Below are 12008 nucleotides of genomic sequence, written 5' to 3'. Positions count from 1 at the left end.
TCATGTTTTCAGTATAATTCATAAAATTTGATGTAAATAGTATATGCTTTGAAAATGGCTTGAGCATTCAATTTTGATAGGAGGTGTTTGTAAGACATACTTGACATAATGCTGCTTTGGTTACTTTCATTAGCTCCATTTAGTGGACTCCTTGGAGATACCTATACATTTAAATCTATACTATACACCGGTCTTTTTTAATCCATGTTATGTAATTCATTAGTCTTTTTAAGTAGTACTAATATTATAAACTAAATGTTATGGTACGTAAATGTATTGGTGTATTTTGATGATGAATGACTTTTTAGTAATGATCTTTGACAAAAAGTATTTTTTGCAGCTAAGTTAGGTTACAGTGATCAAAAGGACAGGCTAAAGGACATATCCAGAGAGTGTGCTCAGAAAGCTGTTGATATGAAAAACTTCTCATCTTTACGAAAAGATGCAGACAGAGGACCAAGAAAAGAGTCTGGGAGACAAAGAGGTACATTTAAAAAATATGATCAGAGAATCAATGGGTTAAGTAGTTTTTAGCATCCATACTAGCTGTGCAGTATTGTTTTCTCCTTTTAAGAGAACACACTGTAAGATTAGAGTTTCCCAGTTTTCAATATTCTGAAATAATGTAGTGCATTTGTTGAGATAGTGTAAGAAACACAAGTACTGTAACAATATCAGTTAAATATTAATAATAACTTTAATGGACCTTTTTTGTTTTTCTTCTTGTAAGACTTGATTGGGGAAGATCGTTCCAATCTTAAGTCGGGGTCTCCTCCAGTTGGAAATGGATTTAGACACTGTGCTGATCAGCGCATATACAGCAGCCAGGGAAGAGGCTCCTATAAGCATGACGGTGCGCCTCACCAAGCAAAGCTTTCTGTACAGGTGCTTGGATCAAATAAAACAGAAGCGCTTCCTGCTGGGGAGAAACCAGTGATCAGGACCCGGACTGATGGTGTCACCGGCTATGATACAGACACCAGTCAAGACTCTAGGGACAAAGGAAGTAGCAGCAGCAGCAGAAGCAGAAGTAAAGGTTGGAAGCCTATGCGAGAGACACTAAACGTAGACAGCATTTTCAGTGAGACTGAGAAAAAACAGCATAGCCCAAAGCACAAGGTAAATCCGAACAGTAAATCTAAGCACGAAAAGGAGCGAAGCTTTAACCATTGGCCAAAAGAGAACCAAATCCAGAAAGGTTTAATGACTATATATGAAGATGAAACAAAACAGGATACAGGAAGTAGAAGTTCACTGGATTCAGAGGGAAAAGGGAATGCTGAAAAAAGCAAAGGATTTACAGAGAGAAAAATCCACAGTGATAACTGGCAAATTCAGAGGACAGAATCTGGATATGAAAGCAGTGATCATATCAGCAATGGATCTGCAAATCCGGACTCGCCCATTATTGAAGGAATCAATCCGGCAGATGTCAAGAATGTTAAAGAAAATGCTTCCTGCAGGTAATGCAAATGCTCTTAAAACTTGCATAGATTGTATTTGCAGAAAAATAAGTTGTTCTAATGTTTATGTATTTTTTCACCGCCCCCCCCCCCCCAAAAAAAAAAAAAACCCAAAACAAAAACTAACAACCCAACCCAAAAAAACAAGAAAACATGCTCTGGACTTTATACACTTGAGGTCAGGTATGTAGAAAGCTGGCAACTTACCTAGAAATAAGGGTATGGACAATTAAGCATTAAGTTCACTTTCACTCTGAGGCTGCAACACTAGTTCTGTTTGGAAGGCACTGAACCACATTATTATGGCACTGAGCCAGAACTGGTCAGCCCTGCTGAGGGGCAGGGTGTGTTAATTTGAAATAATTGCTATACTACTTTAGTTACAAGTTTTTTTAGACTGTGGGTAACTTGCCATCTGTAATGGAATACAAGTGTCTATATAAATCATATCTGTTAACAGTTGTACAGACAGTCCCCTGACAAGGAGATGGGTATGGCAGTAGGTGAATCTTGTATACTGTTCCTAGTCATTGTTCTGAAATTCAGTTTTCTAGAACACCTCAGGTATTTATTGAGCACTTGATAATTGTTTGACCTATTTGAAAGAAATCTTTGCTGAAAAGTGTAGAATTTAAAAAAAAGTGGTGAAAAATGTGGTTAGTAGCCAAATTTTGTTAAACTTAGTAAGAATTGATGTATGCTTAGTAACTAGTATGTTGCCCAGAGATGATGTGGAGTCTCTGACTGTGGAGATACTCGTAACTCAACTGGACAGTCCTGGGGTCCTGGGCAGCCCACTGTAGTTGACTCTGCTTGAGCAAGGCAGGGTTGGACTAGATGATCTGAAGAGATCCCTTCCAACTTAAATGATTGTGTGATGCTGTGAAATATAAAGTTATCAACCTCCCACATGTGGTTTTCTGTATTGTGTGTCTTAAACTGTATGTGGAACATAGTTCCTACTAGAACCCATACATTCTTCTTTCAAATCTTGTTTATATCCATAAAATGGAATGTGAGACCAAGCCTCATAGATGATGGCTAAATTTGAGCAAATTTTTGGACATATGTTTTCATGAAAAGTTGTTTTTATGGAGGAAGAGAATAGCAAATACCAGGAAATGAAAAGGCTCCGACTTCTCTAAGCACAGATGCAAAATTTTAAAACTTATTTCATAAAGTATTATAGCAAGTTATCAAAACAATTTTTTTTGTATTTAAAACATAAAAAATACAACTTCTCTGTGAATTGAAATGTCTTTGGTTATTTTGGAACTGCAAGAAAGCAAAATCAGTCATTTGCTTAGTTCATAGTTTCCTAGGGAATTATTTTCTTTCGCATATAGAAGCATAAACAAGGACCTAAAAATGGCCATGCCAGGATAGGGCCAAAGGTTCATCTAACACGCATTCAGTCTAAACCAGTAGCCAGTACCAGATGCTTATGAAGGACAACAGCAGACAGAGTGGTATTTTGTAAGTGAATTCTTTTGGCCTGTTGTATTTGGGTGCTTTATGGACTTTCTGAACTGGAATTTATGACTGTGGTGTCCACTTCCCATTAAAAAACACTTTTTACCTCATGCCTTTATCTACTCCCCTCTTTTCCTCCCCCCCTCCCGCCTTTCCCCTCCCAACAAACTGTACAAAACCCCACTATACAAAAACCTTATGGGATTTTTATTGGATAATGATATAAATATGTATAAAGCTGCTCCCAGCCATGTTTATATTTTCAGTGTTTATGGTTGCCTCAAACCATGATTTCTATGGTTAGAACCATTTTATGCCTCATGTTTCAATATGCCCAAGAGGTAATGGGATGCTCAAATACTGCATGTGTCTTTTCATGAGAGACAATATAATAAACTTAAAACAACTTAGTTCATTAAGAATCTGCTTACACTGTTATTTAAATATTTGTCAAAGAAAAAAGAAACAAACCAAATGTACTTCATCGAAATACAAAAGACTTCTTGGGACTTCCAGAAGGATTTTATATGACCGGTAATTAGAATTGACCGGCAATACTCGCTAGTTCCCTCCTAACCATTCAGACTTTGTCTCATAAAAACAAACAAACCACAAATTAATTACTTGGAAGTTTTTAGAAGGTGGAAAAAAATTACTTAGCATTTTGTTTGCTGTTAGGTTCTTTCTCCATTCTTGCTGTTTCTTTCAGTATTTTTCTTGTTTTCCTGTCCTTTCAATAACAAGAGTTTGGGTTTGTTTTTTTTTTAATTGCCACTCTATCTTCTTCCCTGCCTTACTCTTGGAGAAGGAAGGAATTGGCAGGGTCTTTGTCAGCTCCCTATCTGGACTGGTAAGGCATGCTTTTTGCTTAATTAAACCAGCAAGATTTACTAAATCTGGTGATTTTTTTTTTTTTAAATTTTTTTCTTCTCTTGGGTTTGTTGCTGTTATCTTCTGGTGTTCTTCCAGTTTAAGAAAAAGTTTAAAAATGAAAATCCCTGTGAATGAAAGACCAAGTGGCAATCAGAACTTAGAAGAATGATGTTTGTTGTCACAACAAAGTATTAAAGAATAGCAAAATGTCAAACTAGGAAAATGGACAAGAGAGAATGTTAGCTAACAGGTTACATGTACTTAAGATATTGATACTGATGAGATTTTTGCATTTTTAGAGAACTTAAGCTTGGCATAGTCAGATGCTGCTATATGTTTAACTTTGAAATATTCAGGGTGTAAACTATTAACACTGAAAAATATATTTGTTTCAGACATAGGTGATACGGATCATAAATTCGTTGTTCTTTCTCATAGGTGACATGATTTTTTTTATTGTTGATAACTTTGGGAAGCAGCTGTCTTTATTAAGCAGGCTGATGTAATATTAAGATCAAGAAAATTTGCTTTTTTATGCGCTGCTTATTAGGCATCCTGCTGTTGTACTCTAGAGTAAGGCTGGGATGAATGGGCATCCAATCTCCAGACCAAACTGGGAACACCAGCCTCACAAACTATATATTTTTTTATCTGTCCATATTAAAGGATTCAGGTCATCCTGAATTCATCTGCATCTGCACAGCCTGTCATGTGTGGGAGCAGTGTTAAAAGTATTAAAGGGCCACCCCTACTATCTTATGTATCTTCTGTGAAGTGTGTGTGCTAGTAAAAAAAAAAGTGACAGTGATGATAACAAGAGTCAGTTTCGCACAGGCAAAGTTTTTATGGTTGTATGCACTCTGGGCAATAAAGTTTGTGATCATACATAAATAGTTTAAGCCTTCACATTACGTGTATGCTTCTTTTACAGTGAACAGAACTTGTCAACCAAAAAAGCTGACAATGTGTTACATTCAGTATCCCAGCAGAACAGAAACTTTTATGGTAAGAACTTTAACTTGTATAAAGAATAAGAAGTTTTCTAAAAATAGTTTAGATGTACCAAAATTTTAATGCTAACTTATTAATATCATACAGGAGATGGACAGATTTCTGATTAGCCTTTTGTATTTTACAATTTTGCTGCATTAAGTTATCATGATACTTCATAAAATTGTTAAATGTATATACAATTTATCATTGCTTTCTTTTTTTTTTTTTAACAAGCCATAATCAAGTATTGCAAAATTAGATAATTTGTGTATCAGATTGGCTGTATTTAGATGGATTAGAAGAAAATTGGCATGGAATTTGTGGCTGTTTTAGCCGGGATGTTAGGGTTTTTTCATATACTTTTTTCAGTAGAGAGCTCTCTTGCTGACTCATCATAGCCTGTGTACTCTGTGTGTTTTTAAAATGGCAAAAGAAATCTGTTTTGTGGGGTTTTTTCCTCCACAGTGAATTCCAAATTTTGTTCTTGTTCACGTTTTTAACCTTTTCAGTGAGTTAGACTGATGGATAAAGATGGAAAGTGTTCATATCCCTTCTTGGTACATTTTATGGAGGTGTGATGGAGCAGCAGTTCAATAACATCACTTTTTTCAGGGGCATTTAAAACATTCTTTTCCACAAAGCACCTTCATTTATTCAGTTTCTTGGCTTTCTCATAGAGCAAATGTACAGTGTAAATGGATTCCTAGCTATCTGCCATGATACATGGGTTCCCAAATAGAGGGGCTGGCTTTTATCAGTGCTCCACCATCACGTGAAGAAAACTGTTTGTGTTATGATGGTAGCAGCAGCAGTGGTTCCTTCTTTCTGTGCTAGGTCATGAATATGCATGGTGCGAGTTCACCCGTTCTTAGCATCTCCTTTCAGACAGCAGTGGCAGTGCTCAATTGTGTGCTGAGTCATGTAAAAGCATGACATGTCTCCCAAACAGTTGTTTCACATGACCTCTAGCACCAAAGTAACAGGCTAGGTGATTTTTTTTTTTTTGTAGTGCTTAGATCTATTTTAAATACGGTATTCTGGTGTGGAAAATGTAAGTATCACTTTGGGAGGCTACAGCTGCTTTATAAATTGTTAGATAATCAGGATACAATGATTTTTCTTGCCACAGTCCTCCTCTCCTGTGTTTTGTTAAAAAGCATTTTCTTTATAGGTTGATAGAACAGTTTGTCCTTCCTTGTGCATGTCATCTACCACTGCCTCCTCAGGAAGATGGCCAATGCGTAACTGCTTCTGGCTGGTGTAGGTTCTCTGTATGAGAACTGAAAACGCTATTGTTCACTAGTATTAGTGATTTTACCAAGGCCTGCAGTGACATGACAAGGGGCAATGGTTCTAAACTGAAAGAGGGTAGGCTTAGATTGGACATAAGGAAGGAATTTTTTATTATGAGGGTGGCGAGAAACTGGCACAGGTTACCCAGAGAAGTTGGGGATGCCCCATCCCTGGAAGTGTTCAAGGTCAGGTTGGAGGGGGCTTTGAGCAACCTGATCTAGTGAAAGATGTCCCTGCCCATGGCAGGGGGGTTGGACCTTTAAAAAGCCCTTCCAACACAAACCATTCTATCATTTGATGATTCTGTGATATTTGGATGACTCTATACTGGCATAAAACATCCAGTATAATTCATTTCACTGGCCTTAATTGGTGCTTTCTTTTTAATCCAATGAAAATGATTAAATGTAAATCTCGATTTCCGTTGCTTATATTCTGCTTTGAGAACTTATTTCTCGGTTTAATGTTTGGTGGTGTGGTTTTGGTTTTTTTGGTGGTTTTTTGGTTGGTTGGTTGTTTTTTTTTAGCAAGTGTGCATGTTTCTGCCTGCTCCTGTGTCCGGCCGCCCCCCCCCCCCCCCCCCAAAAAAAAAAAAGGGGGGTGGGGAAGAAAAACCATGGTAATTTTGTTCACTCCCTGTGTTTTCCCCAAAAGCATTTCTATGAGTTTTCTTGGTGGATACTAAGGAAGATTTTTTTTTTTTTAAATGTCTGGGTGAACTGTGGTATCATTTGTTTTCCTTCAAGATATGAAGCAATACCAGGAAGAAACACTTGTAATAAGGAAATCTACTTCCTTTTACATACTAATATGTCTGTGGGGTTTTTATAAAGTTGATAAATGCCTTGGCATATAAATATTATAGGTCAGCATGAGGCCAGCCAAAATCATTATCTACTGTTGCTGGAACAATGGAATGGTGCTCATACAAAGAGGTGCAATAAATACTAGGCCACTTCCCCAGGAAATGTTTGATTTTTATAGATATCGTACTTCTTTTCAAATAATGTATAGTATAGTTTCTTCCAAGACTTAAACTGGGGGGATGGGTTTGCCATACCACTTTTTTCTGTCATTATTCCAATTTATTTTTTGGTTGTAGAAAGAGAACTGATTTGGTGTTTGTTTATTTTGACAACAAAAAAACCCCAAACCCAAAATTGATGTTGCATGGAATGAAAAGATCTGTTTTTGTATGACATTTATTCTGATTTAGTTCTGCACTATACTATACTTACCATACCAGTGGGAAAAAACTCCACACTTGGATAGCAAGAAGAAAAAAAACCACCAGTGAAAAATACATAAAGGACTGTCAGAATGAAAAATAGGTGGGTTCAAACAATGTTTGAGCTTAGTAATAAATATTCTCTGGAGAGAACCATGTACTGTACTTCAGTATACTTAAAGCTTTCAACATGCATTTTACGTTTTCTTCTTAAAAAAGTGTTGTGATTGCAGGTGATCCTTAGAGTTAATCATAAAACATTGATGATAAGATCCCATCTATTCATTTATTCTAATTCAGTAACTAACTTTTTGAATAGTTCTGTAACAAAAATATAAGTATTCTAAATCCGATGTGAAATTCTTGCATGTGTGTGTGTTTTGGAAAATACTTTTAGTGGAAGTGATTAATGGACTGAAAAGACATCTGAAGAACTTGATCATTTCACATGCGTGTGGGGTTATGTAGACTCAGCTTTTTGGTTGTCTAAAAAGTGTGTCAGGACACCTTTAGCAAGGACAATAGTAGTCATTTACAGGTATCAGTTGTATTACCTTATGTTACATCTCTGAATATTATGACAAGACATGAATTGGTAGGTAAATACCAAATGAACTCCTGGAAAGTAGTACTTAAAGAAATGCTCAGTCCTTTCTGAGAAAGGAATGGAAGGTAAGAAATCTTTGTTAGCCTTTCATGGCAACTTGAAAAAATATCTCTGGGTGGTTTTTTTGTATGGAAAACTTAGGGAAATAATGTTGCACTTCTGATTATGACCACTGTATGTATAACTGTGCTTTACCAGTTCCTCATTTTTAACTGGAGCTGAGTAAGTCTACTGTTCAGCAGTTGAGGAATTCTGTCCCTGACTTACAAAAATAAACTTATTGTTAGAGCATTATAAAGATAGTAACATTGGATTGCACAGTGGTTATGCAGATCAAATGGCTGCTTCTTTCACTGGTAGTAAGCAGTAGATAACTGTAGTGCTGAAGCAAATGTCCCACAAGGCCAGTCCCTAATTTGTGTGATCAAACTTTGTCAGGAAAATGTGGATATTAAGAAAGCAGATACAGTATCCTTAATTTATATTAATGAATTAGTGCTTATGAAGTTTGAACTTGATGAACTGTGGAGGCTAATTTTTTTTTGTATATAAAGAACATGTGACATGAAGAGTGTGACGGCAAAATTTTCACCCCCACATTCTTAAAGTTGAAGAAAGATTACTATAATTCTTGGAAGTTGGAATGGGCTATAGAATTTTTTTAATGGCTTTTCAGAGCAGTCTGTGTGCTAGCTACTGATAATCATTTTCAGTCATAAAGGGGTTTTAGTGGCTTTCATGACCACCCTCCCTGATTCCTAAGGCATAGATGTCTTCATAAAAATGCCACTCCTGACAATTTCAATAAAAGGCATTAATGTTGGGAGGGTTTAAATAAAAAAATAAATCATAGAAGCCTTGTTTTCTAGATTCCTCCCTTCCTGCACGCCAAAGCTCAGAGCACTTCATCCTTGAGCTAACCCTATCAGTAGAATAAGCACTGTGATTAAAATTGGCCAAGTGCTCAATGGCCTTGTACTTAAGATGCAGTATTAAAAGCTCCCTGTTCAGTGATCTCAAAAAAGGATCTACTTGGAATCAATGCCTTAAATTAATAATTGATTCCCTTTGAAAATAAATGCAAAACAGTGTTTTTAATGTTACAAATTCAGAGGTTTTCCTATTAATAATTATTCAGCTCAATAGCACGAGACAACTCCAACTGAAATCTAGAATCATTCTGAAGCTCTGGTGAGTGTATGAAGAAGAATCCAAATTGTCTTTGTTTATTTGTCACTTCAGAAAACCCCACAAACAAACCATAATTCTGAAAAAGAAAACTCATCTTCTTAGGAAATCCATACATTTATGGTAATAATTTAAAAAATGCAACTATACTTAAGAAAATCCAGTTGTTGCCCTTATGGTGCAGTCAATGTATGTAACTATAATGTTTGAAGAAATAAGTAGTGAATTAAAGCATGCAGCCACTTACTTTACTTATTACGAAACAGAAATAAATAAATGTTGGAGCGTCTTTAAATGATAGATTAAAGATTTTGGTTTAAAAAAAAAACCAAAACAAACAAAAAACCAAAACCAAACCCTAAACTTTTGAGATTTCCAAATGTAGTCAAGCAGCCCATGAAGATTGAAATGTAAAGCATTGTCACATCTGTAATTCACTTTATTAATGTGAGAAGTTTGCAAATTTAAAATACATGATGCAAAGGTCCAGGATTGAGTTATAACAAAGACCTGATAAACTTGAGGCAGATCAGAATGAAGGGAGGGTAATAGTTGGTGTTCTTTGACCGTTGCTTCACTTCAGGACTTATTTAAACTCTCACACATGCAAGTATGCACACACCCCCCCCCCCCCCACCCCCCCCACCCCCCCCCCCAACAAAAAAACAACAGTGGAACTTTATTTTCATTTTTTCCAGATGTTTAAAGCCATGGAAAAAAATCCACTAATGAATATATAATAAATGTTTTGCACTGAATTTTGCTCCAGAAGGACAGTTTCTTGAATATAAGGACTTTGTTTCTGAAGATGGTCACTGTTTTTTAAAAATAATACTCTATTTTGGACAAGTTATAATGTGTTTACCTTCTTGACTGGGATTATGTTGTTGTTCCACATTTCCAAAGCTTCCAGTAAGTTTGTCTGTCACTTCAGCTGAATACACAAAAATGTCTGGGCTCAGAGAGAGGAATTTGCCGCACTACTTGTTACAAAAAATACTACACCTTGTTTATTTTATTGGCAACTTAAAAAAAAATAAAATTAAAAATCGGGTAGTAAAAAGTACAGGAAACCTGCAGCTAAAACACATTAAAAGGAAGTTGAATTTAATGTGGTTTGGTCTCCCCACCCCTCCAAAACTGGGCTTTGCAGATTTCTGCAAATGCTCTGTATGTGTAAATGGAGGTATTAGAGGAGAACTTGACTGTCCTACCTGTTGGCTATAGAATAGCTGTTAATCTTTTGAAAATCTGGATTGACTATTCAGCTGTGAAAATAGATGTTCATAAATCTTAAAAGCAGACTGGTTTGTACGTCAAAAACCAGTTACGTTTTATTTATTGGTAAGCTTCTTATGCCCCATTGATAAGGATGTCTGTCTGCAGCTGAGCACGGCGCTTGTGTGTCCCATATTTAGGTTTGCAAAGAACGTAGAGCCAAACTTCCCAGTCGAGTCTGCGTCTGGTTTTAACCATGCATGGATATCCTGTCAGCAGAAGAGAAAATAACACATCTATTTTTAAGTTAGCTGGAATTCTGAAGACACAAACCACCCGGTATCGCTGGGCAGCTTTGGCTGAGTGGGTGCTATGGGCACGCCAAGGAAACAGCTTCTTAGCCTTTGCTGCCATCTCCTGACCGATTTGTGGTATTGCCTCTCGGAAGGGCCGAACGTCCTAAATTCCTTGGGGGTTTGGCTTGGAGTAAAAATTAAAAAATTAAAACCTGTAATCTTCACATCAGGCGGTTTGGGGAATTAAAGAACAGTTGTATCGGCGATTTATTTGCTATTTTTAAGTAGACGTGCTCTTGTATAAAAGTAGATACATTCAAAGTCTGAAAGTTAAAAACGCTAGCTTCGGACACTGTTAATCTAGCAATTTTGCTAATTCATTCCTAGGACTGTATCCTGACGTTGGGACTGAGATGAAATACTGATTTGGAAACATGCACAGGAAATAATGTGTCAGAGCCTGTGCTTTTTTTTTTCCAGTGAAGCTATTTACAGTTCATTAAAATTTGTCGCAGAATGAGGTGTTTTCTGTTCAAAATATTACCTCAGTGCTAGTTAGCTCTGATGTCATGGCCCACTGGAGCAGTTTTGAACTTACTTTCAGGTTAATTAGTTGTCCCTTGCCAGTGTCACAAGGGCTCATTCAGTAACAATATTTTCCCATAAGTATTCTTTGTAAGGTTGTGGTATTGCTTATCATCTGGAATAGCAAGATTTTTTTTATATTAATTTTTTTTCATTTTGGGGATCGAAGGAAAGACATATGAGGGCTTTGTCTCTTGTGCTATATGCCATTTTAGCCTCTACAACCTGTGTTCTTTGTCAAAGATTTAGTGCCTTTAGTCTTCATCAGTTAAAGATAGGGCAGATATTGACCCTCAAAACAGGTATCACCCAACAGCCTCATCCATAGTTTTTAGTTTGGTTCTTTTCTGTTATTGGGTTTTTGACTTGTATGTTCATGATTCAAACGTTCCAAGACTTTATTTAAACTTGGGGAAATAACAAGGGAATAAAAAAAATATCTTAGCTTGGTAAGATTACATCGTTTAAGAATAGATACAAAGTTTTTGTAGTTTTTGTTGATGAAAGTGTGGAACAGCCTACATTATCCCATTGGAACTTGTCTAAGTTAGTACTGTCTACTGAACAAGAGATTATTTTACTAGAGATCAGACAATGTATGCTGCCTTTTTTTTAATTTAATTCCCGTTTTTCTGGAATAGGCTAGTAGTTATATGAATCTAGTCTATACATACACAAAATAAGACTTCTTTTGAATGGCTTCAGAGCAGGTGACCAATTATAATGGGGCCAATCATTGCATTAGGAAGACTTCTCATATCTATCTCTAAACAAATAGACTGTTGCTTGTT

At 36.4% G+C, this 12008-nt stretch overlaps 1 protein-coding gene across 3 annotated transcripts in view; it reads left to right on the top strand.

Annotated features, from left to right (window-relative positions):
• Positions 1-12008, top strand: part of USP53 (ubiquitin specific peptidase 53) — a 41041-nt gene that overhangs the window by 23480 nt on the left and 5553 nt on the right. For all 3 annotated transcript variants that reach the window (XM_075037375.1, XM_075037366.1, XM_075037383.1), the window contains 3 exons: positions 341-484; positions 731-1463; positions 4741-4814. In XM_075037375.1, coding sequence (XP_074893476.1) covers positions 341-484; positions 731-1463; positions 4741-4814 — 951 coding nt within the window. The remainder of the gene's footprint in view (positions 1-340; positions 485-730; positions 1464-4740; positions 4815-12008) is intronic.

The sequence above is a fragment of the Buteo buteo genome, chromosome 1 (genome assembly GCF_964188355.1).
Source record: "Buteo buteo chromosome 1, bButBut1.hap1.1, whole genome shotgun sequence".
NCBI classification, from domain to species: domain Eukaryota; kingdom Metazoa; phylum Chordata; class Aves; order Accipitriformes; family Accipitridae; genus Buteo; species Buteo buteo.
The sequence above is the reverse complement of the archived record's forward strand: the minus strand, read 5'-3'. Positions and strand labels throughout refer to the sequence as shown.